Raw genomic sequence first — 25,163 nt, 5'->3', positions numbered from 1 at the left:
GCACTATCTGTTTAACAGCATGGGGGGGAAATGTGATGGAAGACTCATGGGAGGACATAAAGACAGGATACTGGATTACTAATTTCCTCCTCTTCCATGGCAGCAGCACAGGGAGAAGGGGAATGAGGGGTTGCAGTCAGTCCATAACAGTTCCCCTTTCTAGCTCCTTCCTCCTCACGCTTTTTCTGTGCTCCAGTGCAGGTCTCCTTCCCATGATCTGCATCCCCTTCTAGGTCTCTCCACAGGCTGAAACTTCCTTCAGGAAATATCCTGCTCAGGCATAGGGTCATTCAGCCAAAACCTTGCCACTGAAACCATGCACAAGTGGAAATAAAAACCTGGGTAAGTACTCGGTCACTGAATCCTGAAACCTCAGAGGCAACAGTCATAATCTTTTGTTCTGTGTCACAGGCATTTTCCTTGAAACTAGATATATTCTTGAGTTTACTAGAGCAGTTGAAAGAGTCCAAGTTTCATGGCACATAAAAATCTTGTTAGTATCCAGCTTCAGAGTATTTGCAGTCTTTTCATATGCATTCATTCTAATAATATTCTTTGGCTCACAGAGCATTATTTCCAGTTCTCAAGCTTATATTTTTGATATATTTGCTGACAAGAGCCATATTTTTCTTGATATTGCCTTAATTGAGCTAAACAGTTTCAAGTCATGCTGGTAATTTTTGTCTTCTTCTATTCCAACTTCAATTCATCTTTGACAAACATGACTGAGCGGAATTTTGCACTCTGTCATTGAGTGTTTCTGCTTGATACCAAAGATTCAGAGTTTCAAATTTTCTCCAAAGCATTTTAAATATCTTCTGTCATGGTCCCTTCAGATGATAGTTGATTACCATTTTATGATCAAGTAATACATGCAGATTTTTACTTCCTCTGTCACTTCAAAATAAAGGAGTTGTTTGCCCAGCTCACCTTTCCTGTTGTTAGGTTATTTAGACTACTACTGTTAATTGTGTCAAAATATTTTATAAAAGCTTTGTATTTTGGTATTAATATTTTGTACAAGATATTGTCTCAGTACTCATATGAAGAGCTGTGAAGAGAAATTTGCCCATTAAAGGAGATAAAACAATTGTTTCAAAAAATTGTGATGGAGAAATAAAGAGAGACATAAATACAAACATCCTTGATAAGGCTTTCTGTTAAACCGAAACAGTTGGGGTGAGAAGGAAGTTTCAGAAACTCAAATAGTTGATTAATCTGAATGCTAAATGAGTGCAAGATTTGCAAGTATACCATAAATAAGTATTATTTTCCTGGCTAAATGTCTTAATGCTGCTAATAAAAACAACAAAAGCAATATATACCCCCATCCTCATATACTGAGTTGTTCTTTTCTTGAATGACCTTCACAGGCTCCAGTAAAATACCTATTCATCATTCCTGCCTAACAGAAGGGAACTGTAAGAACAAAGAGAGGGTTGCTTCCACTCACAGATCTCAGAAACATTCTGGCATGTTGTTATTGTTATAAACTTGGATCTCAACCACCAAGATGATAACCGCAGAGTGGCATCACATATACGGCTTTCATCTTTTTTAATACCCCAAAGTTGTTCCCATTTCCTGTTTTGCATCTCCATGGCAACAGCATTAATGAAGTTGCCTCAGGTGTTTTTATACGAAAACTTCTTAGATCTGTTTGTTGACCAAATCCATGCACCTGTAGCCTTTTCATTACCACTTACGCCTATTTTCTCTCCAATATGAAATTGAGTATTTGAAACAAATACATGGGCTACTACCCAAATCTCAAGGCACCTAACTATGCCTGATCAATGTGCTTATTACCTATTCACAGCTGTGAGAGTTTGTGGAGAGTATATCGTAGGAACCTCATGCAGTACAAGAGTTTCTTCCATTAAATTAAGTTTCTCTTTAAAGTCATGATTTATAGTTTCTGTTGCTTAGTTCTCAAAATTGTAAAATAAGGATGACAATAATTTGTGTAACCTCTGCCTGAATATAGCTCAAGCCCTGTGTATTTCAAACTTTGGTTATTGATGAGTATAGCACTTGGCTTTTCATGCAGAAAAGCAGAAGCATAAGGCTGAATTGTTATAGTGCTTTTCAAATCTGAATGTCTCATCATCTTTGGGTATCCATTTTGTGTTACACACCAGGAGTGATTTTGATAGTAAAGCTTTAATGTACATCAGAAAGCTCCCATGGCAGCTCTTATGCAATATTTTGTTTTGCTTTTTTTCCCCCACATATTTGCTGCCCAGATGATTTAAGATTTCTTTTATCACAAGGGACACATTCTGAATGAAATTGTTTTTTCTCAAGAAATGTTCTTTCTAAAGGAGCAGAGAGAAAGTCTTGAAGTTGCAGAGACACGTTGATTGAAATTTATTACTTTGGGGCTTTATATGAGACATATAGTGAATAGGAAGAGCTTATTAAAAGAAACAGTGATTATCCCACCATGAAAATGTTTATTTTGTCATGTGACTTCTGATAGTGCTAGCTCAGATGCTTTACCTTCTCCTACTAATTCTCAGCTAGATATTATAGGGGGCAGTCTCTACTGTCAAATAAAGTTAAGGTTTAGACTTGTTTTGGTGTAGAATAGATACTACTTCCTCTGAAAGCAGTGTTTTGTTCTGCTGGGTTATAAACAAGCACTAGTGCTACCAAATCTATTTTTTAGTACCTTTTTGATGTAATAAACTGTATGTGTAACTTGGCTCATTTTTCAAAACTAAGTAGAACTGACTGGGTTTGCATGTATTTTGTACTTAAACTCTTCATAGTTTAGCTCATGTGTTTCTTATTCAGAGCACAGATCTCAGTATCAAAATGCTTTTTGTGAGTTGTGAGAAACATAGAGGAAGACACGTGAAAAAATAGTATCTCTGCCTATTATACACAAAATTTCTGGTCTATGCTTCCCAATTAATGTGTCCAAACATTCAAATAACTGAGTGATTCTAAAGTTCAGTTGATAACTGCTTTCATTCAGCTTTCAGTGCTTTTGAATTACTAATAATGATACAGTCTGGTGACATTAGAGTTACTCTCCAGCTGCCCTAAACTTAGAAAAAGAAGATCTTTCATTAAAGCCTGAGAACTGAGAAGAGAAAGTGGCTGTGTTGCTGGTTCTGCCCTAAAACATGCTGTTTGACCAGTGTCTGTTTTGATTTGGGTCCAAGTGTCTGTACTTGGGAAGGACCACAGTCATTGGTCCAAGCTGTTACGGGCAGTATTAATGAGGAGCCAGAACAAAAGGATTGTGATGGATGATAACATAAGACCCATTCACAGGAAATTAGATTTTTTTAAGTGCCAAAGAGAAACATTACAGAACTCAAGCACTAGTAAATAGCTGCTTTCTCCATCCTTTACCCTGGAGGAGGCAGCACTAATGTTCCTACAAGCCAGAAGGAATGTTGTTTTAATGATTGAAACTGCACATTTGATCTTGTCACAGATTTTCTGTTTCATTAGACTTACAGGCAGTTCTGATTCCTAAGTGGTTATTCTTCACAGAGGTACAGAAATACGTACTGAAGAAAATATTGTACACACTTAGAAATGCAGTTACCAAAATACATCTTTTTGTCTTCATTTTTGTTGTTAACACTTCTTTTTTTCTTTTGCTGATTTGGAAGACACCCCAAAATGAGAAGGAAAACCAGAAATATTTCAATTTCAGACAGCTCGTAGCAATAGGATCTTTAAGCAAGTTAGTTAGATTGGGCTCAAGTAATAAATTAACTCATGTAGGTGAAGGTTGTCATGGTTCATAGTTCTGTGCGTTTGTAAAATTAGAAACCTTGGTATCCTCTTTAAAATTATGCTATATGCTATTAAATTCCTTACTGCACTTAATAAAGCATTCTTGATAAATATTTACTAATTACAGCCTTGGTGGAATACTATACAGCCAGAACCATCCGTTATTCAAGTGTGTGAAGGTGAAGGAGATGAAAGGAGCCCATCCTCAGGAACTTGTGTGTGTGTTTTGCTGGGAGCTCACTCACAGCACTGTACCAGCCTCTTCTGAACCAGGCTTAGTGGGATTGTTTTTTAGTCAGTCTTAACCAGCGGCTATGCTCTCAGAGACAGAGGCACAAGTCCTGCCTCAAAGATGTTACGTTTGAGCCAACTGAAGCTCCTTGATAGGCTGTACTTAGAGAAAGAAAGAGATTTATAATTTATCGTGGTCATTTGCTCTCCTTAGGGAATGGTCGCTTATCACAGAAACAAAGGTGGTGAGGCTGTCAGGTGGTCACTTACTCTGTTGCCTAGTATAAGGCTTTAGCCTTTTCCATCAAATGTTTTGAAACAACTAAAGCAGTGTTGAGTCCAAAATATGCCTAAGAAATCTGACTAATTATATTAGAATGATTATGAAAAAAAAACCCAACAAAACAACCCTTACTATAAATCTTTTATGAAATTTAAGATATTTAATTTTGTTGTGACCCAACAGGCATTAGAAGATACTTCTGGTTTTTGTGACAACTTTGCACAGAATGAAGATATTGTTTCCCTTCAGTCTTATCCTCCTTAGAGGAAAAAAACCCCTGCTTTTCCAAGTTCCTTCTATCAGAGGCTATTTAACTCCTGATGCTCATTGTGAACTCACTTCTACAGGTCTGAGTCCTTAAAAAAATGGTCCCTGACACTGCTGTAAAGCCATACTTGAAGTTTTACTAATTTTGCCAAGTCATTCTTTCTTCAGGGAATACTTTGCTCTTATCTCAACTGCCTTTTATTATTTTTTTTTTTCTGGCTTGCCAAAATCTCTTTGAATTCTAATTCTGTCTCCAGTGTGCTACCAGTTCTTCCCAAACAATTCCTAGAACAGTTATTTTAATCTTATGATCTGTGAAGTTATTTCATGTAACTTGCTGGTGTTAGGATGTGGTTTTGAGGAATAGATTTTGGCCAGAAAAGCCTTCTAATCAAAGCAAGATCACTCATTTATGCCGTATTGAAAGTTATAATTTTTCCCCCTTTTTTGTATATAATCAATAAACTCAGCTCAAAAGTATTTACCATATTAATCACACATATTGAATATTTGGCCTTTTTTTTTTGAGTCTTTCTTCATCAATGTTTTTCAGCAGAAGTGCTAAAACAAAATACCTCCATTATTATTTACACAAAAATACAAATGATTTATCTTGTAAGTGGTATTAAATTATTTGCAAAACTCTCTGGTTATCTTGTTTGAACAGCTAAAGCAAAATGTCCGCAACTAAAATGCTATTTTATGCATCCTGGAATGTGCTTTTTGCTACCTTTTTTATCCACTTCTCAAGCATGATATAAAACCATTTTAATTCTGTAATGTAACTGCATTTTAGCAACCAAATCCAAACTACCATAGCCTTGGTAACTTCATTGTAATTTTAGTAGTTCCTATCTGCCCAGTGCCTGCATATTTTTTCTGCAACTTCTAATTGTTTTGAGTGATTTCAGTCATTTGTGTTACACAGACAAGGATATGTAATAGTGATGGCCAGGTGATGCTAATCTGCTAAGTCAGTAAGATGACTCACTCTGCATGAACTTTTATGTGTAATAGGATGTGCTAGTCAATCAGAACAAAGGTCACTTCCATGTGCTCTTTCATATAGTTTCTGTCTACATAATTCAATCTTAGGAATGGCTTCAAATCCACCTGTTCTTGGAGACTATATTGCTTGCTGGAAAATGATACAATTTCATCTGCCATCAGTATTACAAATTTATGATTGCTGATGAATCGTTGTTCCTCAATATTTGACATTTTAATCAAATGTTCCCTGGGGCACATTTTCATTTCAGATCGTTAGTGTGATTGTTATTGGAGGACAGAAAGAAATGTAATGGAAAACACCCAAGAGCGATCTGAAAGGCAAAAAATTTTCTATAGAGTGTTCAACGTCTATCAGTGTCCCATTTTGGCATTTTTAATGAAATAATTTAGACTAATTTGGTATTCTGACTGTGAAAAGAAGCTGTTTTAGGTAAGCATGGACGATCTTCCAGGATTACACTGGCCTTTCAATTTTAAGTAGTCCAGTACTTTTAATACATGCATATGGCATGTAGGTTTTTCTCTCCCTCTTGCTTTTGCTTGTCACACTTAACAAAGGGAAAAAGAGGTAAAACATCTTCTTGCTGTGTTTCTTTATGCACAGTAGGTGTTCCTGAAAAACCTAGAGCTGCAAGTGGTTTTGATTATTGGACTGCAACTCTCATAAGGGAGATTTAGACTGGAAATGTCTCTGTTCTCAAAACAATGTATGTTCCAAATAGCCTGCAATAAAGGAGGAGCAGGATAGCTTTCCAGATACCTCAACAAATATACCCCTGGATTTGCTATCTGGAAGGAACTAACAGTAAGTACAGTAACAAACGTTTCAATAAGACCAGAATCTGTGGCAGCAGATTTCAATGTCTTCCTGAACAAATATGGATAGATAAATAGTAGTGCTCAATTGACCAGGAAGAGGTTAGAGAATAACATGGCTAACTGGCCTAAATTTCCAGAATACATTTCCTGAAGTCTTTCCATTCTTAAGGTCAAAAGGAAGGTGAGATCTCATTACCCACCGAGACCTTAATCCTGAAAGGCAATGTGCATTCTGCCCCCAATCCAGCAAGATAATATTTTTGTCATGTATGAGATTGAATTTATAAAATTCAAGTATTTGTTTACTTCTTCAAGAAGAAAGTATGATCTCATTCTCCCCATCCTTGACATCATTTTCACTGAGTTTATCATGAGTGCTCTGGGTAATATTCAGCATTGCTTTTAGCATATATATACACATCTTCTTTGAGTTTTTAAAATATCATTAGATTGATAGTTCCATTAAATCAGTTGAAACATTCTTCAGTTAAATAATTCTTATGTATAAAACTGTGATTATCCTCAAAAGATTTAATTCAGAACTGTTTTTTTTTCATCCAAACTATTTCCATGAAGACACAGGACTGCTGCTCCCTTACTTTCTATCTTTCCTGTGTTCACTTCTGTCAAAACTTTTCAAATAAATTTATCCTGAAGTGTCCTGGGATGGTCTAGCTCTTTGGATTGATTTGAATCGCAACAACCTGGTGAAGAACTTTGGGCTATCTGTGTGAAGAGTCCGAATGTGCTCTGAAGGGCCATAATGCTAAAGAGTAACTTTTAGCTAAAGAGTAATACTTTGATGTATCTCTTTCACAGCAGAAGCAACTGCCAAATTCTTTAATTCTTTGCTCATTCATTCATTCATTCATTCATTCATTCATTTTCCTGCTGTTGCTGCTGTTAGCTTTATACTCCTGGAATTACTGCTTTTGTTTTTGAGACAACATCATAAGGGAAGGAGCCATGTGTGCTACTTGCAGGTTTTGATTTATTCTTGAATGATTCTTCATTAAGGTCGGAGCATTGCTGCAGACTCCACACAATGAAAGATTTCAACAAACCCTAGCAATATTTCAGAAGATTGTATTAGGCTTGGGCTTCTGCTGTAACAAGTCTCAAATGTGCCATCCAAGAGGTGGAATCTCCATCTCTAAGATAAGCTTGTGCATAATTTTCTCTCACCTTATTATTTTGAAATAATTACTGACATTATTTTGAAGCACAGTATTGTCAGTTGGAACCACCTCTTAAAGAATGCGGTGGAGACCTTTCAGACACACACTGTGCAATGAAGACAATTTTAATTAAGCAGTTCTAAGAATTTCATTTATTCAGCTGTAATGAGCCCTGCAGCATATAATTGAAATGATAAAGTTTTTGCCATTCTGAAAAAGCTCACAGTCTAAAAGCTCTGTGTTAGTAATTTGAGGGAATAAAATAACATTTTTTGCTATTTTGTGAATTCTGTTAGTGTGTATTATATCCTAAAGACAGTTTAGGAAAGGTTTTGATTCAAGTGATGCAACATCTTGTTTAGTAGCATCATTGTCTGAGGGGATGAGATGAAAATAGCAAATGCCAAATGAGATATTTCAGTTACATAAATTTGTATAAGGAATGTTTAGCAACTACAATAAATAATGCTTTTGCAAAGTCTGTATGATCAATTCACCGGGTTAAAGAATATATATATATATATATTTTAAAAATCACACATAGGAAAATTGCATTGCAACATAGAAATACATCAGGAAAAAAGGTTTCATTTTAAAACAAGCTTGATAAAGCTGCCCTGCAGTTATAATTGAAAGCCAAAAATTCTTCTGAACAGGGTAGTTTCAAAAAATGGTTGACTCAGAACTGAGGAGCAATTAGAAATTAATTTTCTGTATATAAATATAAACGCTTGTTTATTTCAGTACAAGTATTTTCCATCTGCTAATCAAATCATAGAACTCCTCCAAGAACATTGAGTCCAACCAGCACTGCCAAGTCCAGCACTGAACTGTGTCCCTATGAGCCATCTTTAATGTCCTAAATCCCTCCAGGGATGGTGACTCCACCACTTCCCTGGGCAGCCTGTTTTACTATTTGACAACTCTTTTAGTAAAGAAATTAGCACATATATATTTTAAGTTTATCAGACAGGGTCCTATATGACAAAAGGACCTGTAATCAACCCTGATACCAGCAGGACCCTAAAGGCTCAATCACTTCTGGCTACGCCTTTGCCAGCAGGAGAGATTGTTACCCACTGCTTTCTTACAGACATTTTTCACTCTGGGGTAGTTATTGTCCTCTCGTATCTATTAGTTCAGTCTGAAAAATAAACCACACTAATATAAACATTTTCAATAGTATTTTGTTCACATGTCTAAAGATATATACATGTGTTGGGGAATGAGGTTTTATTTCTGAATTAACTACTGTAATGGTTGTGTCACTGGCTACTCAAGGAGAGAAAGAAAACAGTAGATGCTAATTTGCAGTATTTTGCACCCTGAAAAATAGCCAGGTTTGATCTTAGGAAAACATAAGCTATACTGTAACAGAGTTCTGTAGAAAATTGCTTATTGATTCTGAGATGCTGAACAATGGGTCATGAGGTTGCTTTCTCAATGTTCTTTGTCCTGTTCCTTCTTTTTCTTTTAATTTTTTTTTTATTTAGATAACAATAATAAAATTTCTATGGATTGCAAAAACATTATTAGAGTCAAAAGATCTTCTAAAAATGATTAATTAGAAATAAAAATTATATTGAAAGAAATTGTTAACTCTCTAAAACAAAAGCAATACCGAGCGCCTACAGATTTTTTTTTTTCAAAGCTTAATTAGCTGGCACTAATATAGCCGTTATTAATCATTTATTCCAAACAGTCATCAAAAAGATTGGTGATGGTTAATTAGCTGTCTTTTTTCTCAGTCAGTCCAAGCACTTTTATTAGGAGAAGGGAGCTCAAAGAAAAATCTTCCTGAACCTCAGCAATTTCCTGAAGTTTCAGAGCACAGATTTTCTTTGCAGGTAATTGCAGACAGAATGGTACAAACCTCTGTATCATTGTCTAGTGGAGTGCAGCCACTCAAATCTGTTTGGCTGTCCGAGTGACAATTTCCCCAAATCTCTTTTCCCCAAGCCTAAGTGATCTGAAAGAAAATGGAAAGCAAGAGTGCTGCTCTACTTTTCTGAGCTGGCTAATAAATCTCCTTGTGACACAGGTCACCCAAACAGGCATTTTCTTAGAGATTTCTGTCCTACTCACAGGATAAGGCTTTCATGCAAACATTCCTGGTGTAACAGCCTACATTTAATAGGCTTCATTTAACAGTTTCAAAATCCCCCTTACATATAGAAAGATCAGCTTGTTTTGTCCAAAATATTTTTTTTCTTTCAGTATGTTTATTCTGTGGTTTCTATTACTGTTTTTATTAGGGTTTTTTTCTCATTTCTGAGGACACCAAAACCAGTAGAGAGATTTGAGTTGTTAATAAGAGAATGTGCATGTAAGTCAAAAGATTATCATTAAATTCTTATATCGGAAATCATATCTGAAATTATTACTGTTCCTTCTTAAATAAATCTTTTTCTGTGTCCCCAGTGTCCTAATTCTATAGGCAAAAAAATATTTTATTCTTTATCTCCTAGCACACCTTTGAAAATTGTTGAATTAGGCATTTTCTTAGAAAATACCAGCTCATGTTTTTGTGTTTGTTATAATTTTTTTTTTAACACCTAATATATTTTTTTTGTTTTCAAAATAAATACTTAGGAGGACACTCTTCTTTAAAAGTAGATAAATCCAGCCTAGAGAAGCTGTTCTCTTGAAGCCTGTTACCGAAAGAGGCAGAAACTTTTGCAAAAATGCCATAATTGGGAATTTGCTTTCTAGCTTGGTCTTATTCTAAATTGATGGGAAGTAATTCTGATTAATTAATTCTTAGCATCTGTAAATAAAATTAGATTATTTGGATGTACATGGGCTTTTGAGAAGGTATTAAAAAATACCTACCTACCTTCCTACTCTTTCTTTTACCAAATTGCTTTCATTATTCTTAATTCCTATTAAGTGACATAAAGTGAGAATTTTTGGTCTTCCTGTGCGTATCAGTAGTGCTCGTATTAAAATTCAGAAACATATAATTTTGTCAATATGAGTTCAAGGCTAGAAATAGAAAGATACTTTCTATTGCAAATGCTTTTCCACTCTGTTATTGTTTTAATTCTGTTTCCCAGTCTTTAATGATTGATACTGGTTCTATTGTCTCCCAAGATTGTCTCTGTAAATTTCTACAAGTTACCTACTCTATTCATAGCTCACTTCCTGTACTCTGGTTTGCCAAGTCATTGCTTCCTATTTTAGCTCATTTCTGAAATGCACTTCTCATCTATTTTTCTTCATTTAAATAGATCAACAATATCTGTTATTTTATCAGCTTCTGCATTGGGTGGGCCACAAAGTGGAAAACCTTGAGACACTCTCTGTTTTGTATTTGGATTGTTAAGTGCTTATGGGCTTTTCTAGTTACAGAACTTTCACACAGGAATTCATGTATTCCACACTCTACACTAACTAATCATAGTTTGGTAGTATAGAACACCAAAGCAAATGTGTATTAATATTTTTGAATGTGGATTCTGCTCAACAGAATTCAGGGTTTTTTCCATTGAGTTAAAATCACACCACATTCTGTGTGAAACAATACCTAATGAACTATTTTCTATATATTCAGATATTCCTTGAAGTTAAATTCCACAAGCACAAAGGACTGAAAATTGAACAGCTTACTGCTGTAGTATCTTTATTCCATGGGTTTTCACCACTTAGCTGTTAGGCATTGAGGAACCTTCTCAGAAGTAATGTACTTTTTACTGCATGAAAATCTAAGGGACATAATAAGAAATTGAGTACTTTTTTTGCTGAAATTACCTTAGACTAGAAAAATTGAGAGCTTTATTAAAGCATAAGTGGAAAATCGTATGCCAAAGGCTGCAAGATTATTCTTTCTATTTTGTTCTTTTTAAGAAATTGCTACAGATTTGCATATCTACTTATAATATTTATTTGATCATGTCTTAATTAGTGTTTTATTTAAAAAGAAATAAAAATATGTAGTCATTCCAGATTTTCTCAGTAGGACATAAGTATTTTTTCCTGAGAATTTATATAACTATATCTATATTTATCCATATATAAATATGGTTATATATCTATCTGATCACCTGATTTTAAAGCAACACATACGATTAAATTTTGCAGAAATCATTTTAGACAATAAGGCTCCTGTCTCTAGCCACTGACATTAGACAGCTGTGTTGTATGGGTTTGTGCATGCATATGTAAGAATCCATAACACATGTTGTTGTTTCTCTCCTTTATTGTTTTTGCCTTATTTACGTTGTCTGGGACTTACTGGGAAGTCTCCATATTTCACACTTTTAAAAGTTCACTGTGGCAATTAGTCTGAAGTGGTATGTTGCAGGAATCCTGAAGAAATAATATGAAATTATTTCTTTAAAACAAAGCTTCTTTGTGTTCCACTGGGAAAGAAATTATTTGAAGAAGTCTTGAGAAACTAAAAAGGAATTTCAGTTTATTCCTGGTGACAGTTTTCAGATTCCCAAGATGGTCAATATCTATGTGTGGATGGGCTATCAGAAGACAAGAGAGCAGCTTGAGTACAATTGCCAAACTCTAATAATAAAAATGTCCAAGATATTTTATTTAATTGCAGTCAAGATTGAAAGTGGTTTGGAAAAGAAAACTGAAAAAAACCCCAACCACCTGTCAGAGCCTTCTGTAAAAAATGTAGCAAGTGGATTTGTGTGCTTTTTAGGCCTGATAAAAACCAGTATCCAGTAGGACAGTTTATTCGAGTATGGCAACAGTGTGGTTTGTCAGGGTCTCTGGGGAGCCTCTGAACTGAACAGATTTGCCCTGGCAGAAATCCCAAATCAATAACCCTTGCTCTAAAGGGATTTTTCAAATAATTTCTTTTTATTTGTGATAGGACCTTTGGGGCAGGTGGTTTCTCTGTTGGAAGTTTGCCTCTCCTTGTTTCCTGTATGGTAGCATTGCAGCACTCAGTGGTCTCTCTTCTTACTCTTTCTCCCACATTTATTGACTCATAAATTGATCACTCCTTTGGTCACTCCTTTTATCACAAGTTGATACATGTTGTCATACATGGTTTACACTGGTTTAGCTGAAAATTTTGAACACTGATTAGAAAAGCATTTAGGAAAAGGGAATGAAAAAGGCATAGGAATTTTATGTATAGCACATAAGTTACATAGCTGACTTATACCAGGATACCTCATATTCAAAATTCAGATATATTTCTTTCTGATTGTAAGTAAGCAGGAGAAAAATTAGCTTTAGCATCCTCTTCAATAAGCTGAATCATAAAATATCCTGAGTTGGCAGGGACCCACAAGGATCATCAAAGTACAACTTGCTTGGAAATAACTGACTCAAAGCACGAGAATTAAGTCCATGAGAGCTGTGGTCCCAGCACTTCTTGTTCCTGTACAGTTGAAAGTTCTGTCAGTCTCAATGTAAGAATTTGCTTCATGCAGCTCATGATATTCAGCCCATGAGCATTGCAAAGCCTCTTTTTCTGAAGTTAAAATCAAGCACTTCTTCCTATTCAGTAGCTGCCACAAGTTTTTCTTTGGTTCTTTCTAGTAATTGTTTCAAGCTTTAGAAAATTCTTGTAATTTATAATCATCCTGTATGAGATTGTTGCCTAAGGATCAGCATCAGCTTGGATTTACTACAGTAAGTCTCATGTGAATATCAATTAATGTTTTTGTCCTCCCACACATAGTAGGACTTAAGTGACAAGTAGATAGATAAGGAGTCATTGATAAAAACAGAAATATAATACAAGTAAAATACAAAGCAATGCATGCCTTAAATGCCCTTACTTATGTCATTTGCAGTCCTTTTCTCTGAAAATTTGATCTAGTTGTAGCTCAGTGCACAAATAGAAGCATTTAAAGGGTTGGTAAAAGAACTTGGTCCAGTTTTCATTTCCTTGTGTGCGTATACAGATACGAATAGAAAGTCTGGGAGTCTTAGCTGGAAATTCAGAGAATTGGGTGATGAAAAGCTGAGATCACTAGGAGAACAAATGAACATATCAACCTTATATTAAGGTAACTATTCTAAATGAATTATATACATTTAAAGTGTGGAGAGTTTTCTCAAGATGACAAAGGAGTATTACTGCCGGAGGAACAATATGGAGAGACAAGTTTAGAAGAGATGTCTGTGTTACAGAGCAGCAAGCACTAACTTCATGTCAGAATGATACATTTCTGTCAAGGCAGGAATTTTATCTTAGCAGCAGATTTTGAACAGAGTGCAGGAGACACTAGAGCTAGGAATGTCATTAATATACGAGTAGGAACTAAATTATGAAGTTTATATGGAGAAATTGAAGCTGGAGACAAAACAAAAGAAACTGAGCACTACCAACTTAAAAACATTTCAGCCACAGAAAACTGCACGTTTTAATAGTTACAAAGTCAGGACGAAGTCATCAAACCCCACTTGTTGCAGCACTTTATTTCTTTTATCTTGTGTCCTCAATTGCCACAGGGAAGACTTGTTATCAGCATTAGCATGCTACAGTCAGTGTTTGTGTGTCAGTAAATGCAACTGTTGGTTCACAGAGAAGAGCATCTTTAAAAAGCTGTCCAAAACCTGAAAGTTTAAACTCTTGTTCGCTATGTGATGTTTCTTTTATCTTTCAGTGTTACTCCTCCTTTATGTTCTTGCAATGGTTAGCAAAGCATTTAGGATGGAAAATTTCAGTTGAAACATTTTTCCTAATGTTTTTTGCAACGTTTTCAAAGTTCCTTTTTAAGCCAGATTTCACATCTCCTTGTTCAAGGAACTAATTTTATTAGGATTATTGGCTGGTGAAATCCAAAGGCCTTTTCTCCAATTGTCCTCATAATGCTCTTTGAATTAACCAGCCTTGAAAACATTGTAATTCATAGAAATCTAACAAAAAGAGATTTTTGGATTTATTTTTTTTTAATACTTATTTCATGTTAGATGAATTTCATTGTTATGACAGTGTATAATCATCTAACATTTTTCAAGCTGTTATTAATAATTTCATGGTTTAGCTATACATGGTGTCTTTCAGCAGAAATAGAATAGATGCCTTTCAAAACATTCTTGAATAAAGAAGACAATAAATGCAATTTCTAATCTCAAAGTATCTTGGAATACCTCAACTTCTTTCTTTTCCAAGGATTAGCTGGAAAAAAAATTGTGTCTTCTTTCAATAACACTGCACCTTCTCTCCAGCTCTGTGATGTAGAAAACAATCACATCCGCATTATGTGAACTTGGCAGCTGGGTAGGCTCACGCTTGCCCAGGTTAAGCATTTGTTCTCAATCCCACCCAAATACTATTCAGGCATCAAGAAGGAACTAGTTTCAGAGAAGTGCTTTCAGCTGCATTAGGAAATAAAACCAGTGTTAATAAGGATAGGGCTGTTCTTAAGCAGTCAGATGCTGTCATGGGAAGCAGCGTAAAGAAAGAGAGGACTAGTTAGGGACCCTCAGCCAGGGATTCAATTGAGTCTGCCATTGAATCACACACTTATTTTTTCAAAGAGGATGAAATTATGGGTTTTTTAAACTTATTTAAACATTATTTCAAAGTGGTACAAATGCACTGTAGTGTATAATGTATTAGCAAATACATGACTCCTGATTCTTACAAAGCTTTAAACTGCATGTGGAATTGCTGTCAGTTAAGTTCTTATATTTACCACTGAAGAGATTTTTTTTGCTTCAAAGAGGATTCTTTAATTAATACTTTTAGAACTATAGTGAAAAAATTACAGTATATGATCACTGCTATCCAGACCATTAATTCTTCAGCCTGAGATTAATTATAGTCTCTGAATGCAACTGTAGTCAAGATGGATGAGAGGACTGAGTAGAAGTTCTGCAGTTTGTAGTAAATTACACAATAGTCCTTATGGGATGGGATTGACAGGAATATATTTGCCACTTCTAGCCAGTCTGATTGCAAATCTGTCTTACTAAAATCGATCATGCTCACGTACCAGGCATTTTTAATTATAGATTCAAAGAACCCACAAGCTTCGTGTTATTAGCACCATTAGCACCTGCTCTAACCAACTTAGACTGTCATCTGTTGTGGGCCTACAAGTGGTTTTCAATATAGAGCTGTACACACAGTTGTAAAAACTACAAAAGTAGCTGCATCATTCTTAAGGAAACTAGAACAATTTTGAAATAAACCACTGCTCTTACTTTTTTGTTAGTAGGGTGTACTGTATCTACATCGAATAATTCATGGTAACTCAGCTCTGTGCAAAGGAAACGTAAATGTAAACATAATGTTATACTTAGTTTTAAGGCTAGTTGATGAAGAGGAAGGAGTGATACCAATTTCTTTATTTCTTCATTATAGTATTTTTAATGAAGCATTATGAATGGCACAATTTTTGGTTTCTTTAATTTTTTTACAGAAGTGAAAAGTAACATCTTCATTACTTTTTTCTGTCCCTCTTCTGTCTTAGTCAAAAATGTAATTTTCTGAAAGCAGGATAGAGATTATCAGTGGAAAGTGGGGCACTTAATACTGGCAGTTTAGCAACTGAAAACTTTTAGTATGCCAGAAAGATGTGGTGTCTTCTCTGTAGAAATAGTGTTATGTCACCATCAGCCCCAATCAAAATGAGCTTTACCCAAATCACAAAAAATTGCAGGAAAATGTTAGCAATTTAAGTATGGAATATAAAATTTAAGCTCCAGACAAATCCTATAGAACTCTGGAAAATTTGCTGTTGACTTCGACAGCAGGTTTGGAAATTACCTATTCCTGACTGACCTAGGTTGTAGCTGACTCACTGACTAACTAGTTCAGCAGAACTGAAAAGTGTGTGCTGGTTTAATTTCACCATTTTGTGGCAGTTCTCTCTAAATTCCTAAAAAACATTTAAAAAGCACATTACATTGACTGCCTGGAGCACTGCAGGTTAATTATTTCCACTCAGCTTAATTAGATAATAATGTGAACACTATGAAGGTGTACTCCTCAAATTATTCATTAAAAGTATCTCTGTCTCTCTGGTCTTTAACTTTCCTAATGAGTATGAAAAGACTTCTTTCCACAAAAAAACTGGTATTCTTGTTAAGGGATATTATAACATGCTCCACACGTGATTTGGAGGAGACACAGGCACTTCTCCCTGCTGCAGGTGGTACCAGACCCATGGGCTGTGAGCTGGGCTCCCGCTGCAGCCGCTGGCACTGATCATCCTCTCACTCACACTGGAGCCTCCTGTGGGTGTTCTTCAGGACATGCACCCAGCACAGTGGCTGGGACTCCCACCCACTCCACTGAGTGGCACAGAGACCCCACTGCCTCCAGCCAGAGAGTGACACCAATCCCCTGGTCCACAGGGGACACAGTTTAGATAAGAAGCAAAATTTAGAGGTAATGAATATTTGAAAGGTCTCTTCCATTCAAATTTATTTACTTTTTAATTCAAATTATTATCTCCTCTTAAACATTTTTGCTTTTCTTTTCTGTCTCTCTCTGCTGAACTCTTTCACTCTAGCTCATCTCACATCCCCCATTTGATTTCTGTCACTCACTTTTGGTAGACTAATTTCTTGTTTGTTTGTTTTCAGTTGCTTTCTCTAGTCTTCTTACAATGGTGTTTTTCCTTTTTTGCTTTCATATTTCACAGAACAGGCACTGTGTGCCGTTGGTTTTTAGTCTCCAGTTTGGAACTGATCCTTCATTCCAGTTGAAGCATCAATCAGTTTTCCCCCACTGCAAAACTCAATGAATCTTCACTAAACCAGATAAACTCAATTTAGTAATTAGTAGAAATTCTGTCTGTTTTATAGCTTTTCTTTATGAGTCTGCGACCTGCTAAATGCTTGGAGGGCCTGTCACTGCCCCCCCGTGCCATCTCTGGTGCCAGCCCTTCAGGCTCTTCAGTGACCAGGGACACCACCATGGAGGTGTCCAGAAGTGTCTGTCCAGTGCCCATTTCACTGCTATTCAAGTTTCCACCTTCTTCACTCTTTGTGTCCATGAGCCATCTGCAAGATCTCCAGTTTCTCAGCATCACTTGCTATTTCTGTGGCACCAAATTGCTTGTGAAGAGACATAGCCAGAGAGAATGATCTCTCATCTATCTTAAAAACCTCTTCCTAATCTGTCTTCTTTCTAGATCCTCATAAGTAACTTTCTGTTGATCTAAGTTGTTCTGTGATCATTTTTATGCATTACAGATAGTTAAAAACTTCTAGGAAACAACAAAAAGGGCTGGGGCGAAAGGAAGGAAGCTGTATAGTCAAGCATAGCAGTAAATCTGATTCATTGTGCATTTTTCATATGGTCACATATTCCACTTCAAGTGAGATTTTTCTAAAGAAAACAAGTGATCTGGTATAAATGTGTTTCCTGTCATAGGGGACAAGCTTAGTTTTACACACAGAGAGTGTGTGTAAATGTGTCAAGTGGTATTAAATGAATTAAGTCATCTTGACATACTTGTACATTTTCAAGTACTGCACTGAAGAAACTCTCTGCAATTTTCAGTGTTTATGCACCTGGAGATGTTTATAAAATGTTTACATTGAACATTTGTATAAAAACTGTTCAAAACATAAGCAGTTTTTCAGATTGAAAAGCTGCATGTATATCATGGAAAGGCATGGTCTGAATGATAAAGCTGTAGTTGGGAAATTTAATGAAGACTGTCAGGAGAAAAGTATGGCCATTTTTCTGCTTTATCACTTTTATACTTTGATGCTTATCTACTCTATTTCTTCTCTCCAGTGATACTACTTAATCCTCTCTTCTTTCATCCTTTTTCTTTTGATAATCTCACAAATGCCAAACTGAAGTTACTGGTTTTGACAAGATCACTGGTTCTTTGCCCTTCATTTTCAATCAATTCCTGTTGCCCCCAGACTTCCCAGTTGTCTCTGATCTCTAATTTATTGGTAGAGAAGTATAACTATCAGTTCCTAATCTGCATCTGCCATTGGGAGACAAGAGAATTTAAAGTGAAGGAGAGCAATCTGACTTTTAAATTAGAGTTCCAAGGTATTCGCTAAAACGCTGCCATCCATTTTTTTAACTCAGTACCTTCATGGGTGATCTGATGTCATCTATTGGGTTTTAGTAGTCCACGAAGTTGATAGGTATATATTGCAATGAAAAACAGAAAGCTAGGGTCAGTAGAGGAAGAATCAATAAAATGCATGTGTACAGACAAATGAGATTGTCAGGAATGTTTTCCTGTCCTGGGAAAAAATGCTGATGATCTGCCAAGAAGCCTACTGGCAGCTCACACAGTTCCTCAGCAGGTGCTTCCAAAGAACTGAGGCTGAGACTTATAAATATTTATGTTGTACATAATTTCATTCTATTCCCAACTTACTACGCAGAAGGCACATGTACCCTGATTTGTCTCCACAAGTCCTAAACTGTGAATATGAAATCTGCACTTCATTTTGTTTCCCCTGTCTCCCCATCTGTGATGAACCATTAACAGTTTAGTGGGGCTGACAGCCCTTAAGGCCCTGAGTGAAATTCTATCATACAGCTGAAATTGAGCTCAAATCATCATGTCAAGAAACCACTTAATGCCTTTCCCTTTCAGTTTTCAGAGTCTTTGTCACTTTTGTCTCAAAATTTTATATTTAGAAAAATGATCTGTCCAGCCTAGATTTCAGGTCTTATGCTAAATCTCTTCCAAAAATATCACATTCAGAACTAATGTAACAGACAAATTTTTCCCATATTTATGGGAAGACATAAAATCCTGTAGGTGAAAAAATCCGAATTCCAGCACTACTGGGGGCTTAGCTGTACTGTTAAGGCATTGGAGGTGGCCAGTGGATTGTAAATGCTGCTGGCTAAAAAGCAGAGTTAGACTTAGTGGGAGTTAACCTGTTGACTTTGCCAAATATAGGAGGGAGACTTTGAGAAGGAAAAAAAATTAACAGAAATAAAAAATCATGAAGAGAAAAAAGAGTGGGGAGAAAAAGAAAGGTAGTTTACATGTGACTTTTGTCCTTCACTAACACTGAAGGAGGAAATTGTTGGAAGAATTGTTTCTAGTTTTTGAATGAGAAACATCTCCCCCTAAATAGGACAGTTACCAGCCCCAAAAGCTTTTAGGGACTCAGATTGCTATGCCTTCTGTGTATATTTATCACCTAAATCTCATTACAGAAATGCAGCAATGAGGCAGGTGGGTACTTCTTTGAACAGAGAGCGTTTGCTGAAAGCAGGAAAGGTGAGCATGACTTTGGGGGCAAGGGCAGCAACATCAAGGTCTATCTTGTGCACTTAGTGGGTGTTAAGATAGACATTCTGATTTATCTGCTACTCCAGCAAAAAGTGGCCTACCTGCCCTTGCTTTCATGCTGACTACAAAGAATTTTTAAAGACACCATCACACTTAGAAAGAGAGATATTTTGCCTCTGAAAACTCCTTTCTAGATGGTCTTTCCTGGGGTAGTCTGACCTCTCTCTGTAACAGCAGGGCAATGTGTAATACGTACTGTCTTTCTAAAGCTGGGATCATATGTCTGAAACAAAGTAAATACATCCAGTTAAGATAGTCTAAGAGTAGATGTATATGATTAGAAATATACAGTCATTTATTAATCACTTCTAACTTTTAGCTTATAAAATGTTATATATTTTTGTATTTTTTCATAACCAGCAGTGTCAACACTGTGATAAAGAAGTGACTAGGTCACACACATGACAATGACCTGGATGCTTTTGGTCAAGTGCAATTTTTAAAAGTGGCAGTTTGGAAAAAAATTACACTGGCAATATGTAAGTGTTCTACTCTTGATATTAAACCTTGATTAGTAAGTTACAGTTCTCTGGTTTAAGTATGTCTACACAGGAGGTTTAGGCCACTGGTGAATTTAACAGTTGCAATTACAGATATAAATCATGCTAAATAGCAGATACTCCCACAGGATGTCGTGTGCCCTGTGTCTGTGCACAGGTAGCAGTACAGGGGTACCAAGATATGAGAATATGTGAGCTGTGCTCCAGTTACAGAAACATTTGTGAAACGTAAGTGCCTCTGGGGAAAATTGCCCACAGTTCCACGTGGTGTCATACAGAGATGAGTTCTAGGACACTCCCACAGTGAATTCTGAGCAAAAATGTGTCTCACAGTTTAATTTCCATTGCAGGGAAACAGATTATTAAATCTACGAGCAAGCAGCACCAGTGAACTAACCTCAATTTGAAGAACCTTCACATCCAGCCCAGAGGAGCTTGTGCCTTACTGGGTTAGGGATAGGAGCTATGAGATTTCTAGTCAACATATTATTGAAAAAAAACAAACAAACCAAAAAGAGTCTGGAAAATCCAGCTTCTCCTGAATACCTGTTTTCAGGCTAAGAATTACTATTATTCTGTTCTAGAAGTTTGAAGGAAATAGCATCAGTCCATCATTATCAGTGTGTTGATGCTTTATAGCTCTTCTTTTCATGATCAGCCACTTTAAAGACTGGTAATAAGAGTTTCCTACTGTGTAAATAATTTTTATCTATTAGATTAATTAACTTCTTAATGGTCATATTAGAGGTTAAGGTTTTTCCTTAACCTATTTCAAACTGGGCAAATAGGTACAGAATTCACAGAAATTATTACAATATTTCATCTTCATTATCACCTTTAGTGTTTTGACACAGCATAGGCCAAGCTGCACAGTATGTTTTCTCTGTATTAAATATTTTATTTTTTTTTTTTAGCTCATGAAAAATCACATTAAAAGTTGCAGTACTTCTCAGGAGATCATAACTGCAGTAGCTGCAGAATAAACTAACTGCAGCCACTGGGAATGAAAAGCTTCCGTGCTGTTTTCTCATACTGTGGGAAGATAAACCAATCCCCTCACCTCTGCCCTGACCATAGTGTCAAAATTTTAAATTAGCTGCCAGAAGTGAGTACAGATCTATACTGTTCTCTTTGGTTACTTACTACTCTGATATTACTTTCTCCCTTATATATTATTTTGGTTTTGACCTTAATCATATTACTGCGAAGCCCATATGGTTTGCATTGAATTCCATGAGCTTTTGTGTGAGCCTAAAAGTAGCAAAAATTGTCTATTTACTCAAGGCTTTTAGCTTCAAACCATTTAGAAATAATACATTCCTTTAGATTTTTTAAAGCATTGTATACATCATCAATAGTTACATAGGTGTGGACCAATGTAATTATATAAGTAATACATGTATAATAAACTTTTGCAAATCTTTAATCAAACAAATAAGATACCTGTAAATATTTCTGCATCATGATAGAAGAATTCCTAATAAAGAAAAAATCTTTCAGATAAAAAATATCTTTCATGCTCAGATAGGTACAGTACAGGCATAATGTAATACAGCAGACACTGCCAGCTGAGACAGAAAGCTACCCATTTAAAGGCTCAGGTTTGGTGCTCAAACTAAAAATATGAAGTTTGAGATCCCAGATTGCATTTTGTTTTAGGCGTTTATCTGCACTATGTTTCTGAGTTGAGCTGATGGTTAGGTACTACAGCCTAAAAGTGTATTTATTCTTACTATTTGTTTTAAAAGGTTTAGACATTTCCTGAGATAGCAATTTAGGTCCATCTGACCTTGTGCTGAAACTGCATTGTTTTGTGTATTCACCAGATCTGCTGCTCTCTCAGAGGCAGAATTTGTCTGCTGGAAGTTGCTTGATTTTTTTCAGGCTGTGGCTGAATCATCCCTGGCTTTCCTCATTTGTTTTCCATTTCCTTCAATATTTTAGTAATATACAAACAAATATTTTTCCCTTTTATTGACAAAGTTTAATAGCCTTAAAGCTTCTTTCTTGATGTTCCAAAATACAAGCACATACTTGAGATGGCTTGGGAACAGTTCTGCTTCATGTCTCTAACAGCAGGATTCAGTGCAATTGCTGCAGAGGGGATAACTAAAGATTATCCAGGTGCCTGTGCCCTTAGCACAGGACTTGTCAGTTGTGTCTTTCATCCCTTGACCCATCTGTTTTGCATTCTCACTGTCGTGGCAAGAGCCATCATAGAGCAGTGTTTGTGTTTCTGTGCACGCAGTCCAGTGAAAAGTGCAGGAGTTGCATAATGCCCTAGCCAGCTCTGCCTCTCTCAGGAACATAAATCGGGTACTAAGCTAACTAATCAGGTGCTACTCTGGTGTTAAATTTTCCATTTGCAGCAAATGTCCACCCAAGCAATGCTTGCTCATATCACCCATTTTGCATAGGATGGCTGGTTAGACCTCACAGGAAGATACTCCAACAATTTCCATCACAGTAAATAAGGGTGATGCTGTTCACGTGATTTATAGCACATGAACATTAGCTATTGAGCCAAATTAGTTTTTAAAATGAGAGTATAAATAATCTTATATTTTATGTGTAGAGTGCCAGATATTAAAGGGAGGCTGATAACACATCATGGTTGATATTTTAATACTCAGAAAAGGCAAAAGTACCAGATTGGTTATCACAGTTGCTGAATTCATTACATGGGAAAGCTCAGCCATGGAATTAGAAGTCTGCCAGAAAGGACAACAAAAGATACTTTGAGATTTCATTTCGGTTTGGTTTTGTTTTCCATCTTAAAATTCAAAATGAAATAGACTTGAAAGTCTTTAAAATATTTTAGCATTAAATTTTTTACAAGCCTTCTTTTACCTTCTGTTGTTTCAAATAATCTGACACTTCTCTGTTAGATGATTTAAGGTGGGTTATAAGAATATTACAAGAGATGGACACAGACAAACAAATCCCCTTTATTGGAAGGATGCTGGAAAGATACAAAGACAAAACAATTTTGTTGTCCTGTTCAAAAATTCTGGTTGCCCTTTGCGATTCATGATGGCTGCAATCTATTTGGCCTTTTCCCATCAGGATTCTGCTCTAATGATGAACTCTGCAGCATGTACAGAAATTGTTCTCAAGCCTATGTTAACAGTCCTGATGATATATTTTTTAGGTTTCCTCTACGCTCAGAACAGTACCAAACGCAGCATTAAAGAGCGACTTATGAAGCTCTTGCCCTGCTCGGCTGCCAAAACGACATCTCCTGTTACTCAAAGCAAGTTTTATTTTTCTTTTTTTTTTTAATTTGAATTTTTTTGTTTTTTGGTTTGTTTTTTTTTAGGTTTGCATGCATCAAAAGTTATACTTTCTTTAACTGCTCATTTGAGAAGCAGGATATCTGCTGAAGTAATCATATGGTTTATTGAGGTTTAAAATCTGGTGATGAACAGATTTGTCTATGCAGAGTAGGATGGCAAGATACCAGTGCCACGATCTGCCACACAGGAACTGCTAGGTTGGCACTTATGATCTGCAAGTTAGTTGACAAGCGATTCCCTGCTTAAATTTATACATGCTCTCCATGTATTTGAAAAATAGTAACTTTTGCATTTTTATGCACGTGTCTGTGTGTGCGTCTATGCAATACACAGGGGGCACTGTCATAAGTGGTCTGGGAAAAAAGGTTTGTTCCTGCAGGTTTTGAATATATAACTTCAAACTATTTAGGGAACAGGACTTAAAGTTGGTGTCTGAGAGAAAAATAATAATGAGATTGAAAAGAAAGTATGTGAATGTGGATATACAGGAAACACACACTGATATTATACTGGACATCTTAATATGCTGTAAGGAAATAAAATCTCTCCAGGGTAGGTAACAGGTAAATACAGAGGGACAGAGGGAGTGAGAGAGAGATCAATACATAGATACATATATATTCCTAAATAGAGATTAATTATAGTAATAACACTATAAAGTCTTCCTATATAAATTGGCTCCTATAGCAGATTTTAAAATATTTCTCTGGATCCAACTCAATCTAGATTAATTTGGCTTAATTCTAGGCATTAATATGAGCACCTAAAACCAGAAGCTGAATGGTCCATGTGTTTCCTGTATGCTGTTCTGATAAAGCATATCAATCAATGTCAGGTTTGCAAAAAAGGCCTGGAAGAGCAGTTCCCCATGTCTAGTGAATCCAGGACAGCCAAAGGCAACTTGACTAGTAATACAGGCCCCTGCTAAATGTCACGGCTTCAGAGGTATAGATCTAGGATTTCTTTTTGTTATCCCCCTTCACTGTCTTTCTTATGCTCCTCTGTAGAGAAAACTCTGGAACCTACTTTCCTTTAAAGTATTTGAGATGAAAAGGGCTAAGTTTCTGGATGTACACGGATTTACTTTTTTCATGGTGTCTTCAGCTGATATGTTTTAATTGAAAATAAGGTAGCTTAAAAACTGCAGTTCCTGTTGTGGCACTTGTTAATAACTCCTTCTGGGTAAGTTACTTTCAGCTGCATGACCTGAGCAGCATATCCCTAGACAATAAAAGGAATCAGAGAATCACAGGTTTGCTTGATTTGGAAGAGAGACCTTTAAAATCATCTAGGCCAGTCCTCCTGCATAAGACCAGATTGCTCAGAGTCCAACCTGAACACTCCCAGGGATGGGGCATGGAATAGAGAAATAGAACAGAATTAATAGAAAGTTTGATCTGTTTGTCTGAATTTGGGAGTGTGACACATCCTTATTCCTTGCACATTTCTATGTAAACTCTTCATCTGCACAGGTAACCAAATATATTTAGAGTCAGTCTCAGAAACCTTGACCATGTCAAACTTATATTTTCCTTACTGAAAGCATTCTATGAACCAGAAGAGAAGTCGAACTATTAAATATTTTCTATTTAAGAACCAAGCAG

At 36.1% G+C, this 25,163-nt stretch overlaps 1 protein-coding gene across 10 annotated transcripts in view; it reads left to right on the top strand.

Moving 5' to 3' along the window:
* Window positions 1-25,163, top strand: part of KCNIP4 (potassium voltage-gated channel interacting protein 4) — a 393,854-nt gene that overhangs the window by 323,939 nt on the left and 44,752 nt on the right. For 3 of the 10 annotated variants that reach the window (XM_088163216.1, XM_088163215.1, XM_088163221.1), the window contains exon 2: window positions 23,415-23,516. The exons of the other annotated variants lie outside the window; for them this stretch is intronic. In XM_088163216.1, coding sequence (XP_088019342.1) covers window positions 23,415-23,516 — 102 coding nt within the window. The remainder of the gene's footprint in view (window positions 1-23,414; window positions 23,517-25,163) is intronic. 10 annotated transcript variants of the gene reach the window in all.

Source organism: Sturnus vulgaris, chromosome 4 (genome assembly GCF_052056855.1).
Source record: "Sturnus vulgaris isolate bStuVul1 chromosome 4, bStuVul1.hap1, whole genome shotgun sequence".
Lineage (NCBI taxonomy): Eukaryota > Metazoa > Chordata > Aves > Passeriformes > Sturnidae > Sturnus > Sturnus vulgaris.
The sequence above is the reverse complement of the archived record's forward strand: the minus strand, read 5'-3'. Positions and strand labels throughout refer to the sequence as shown.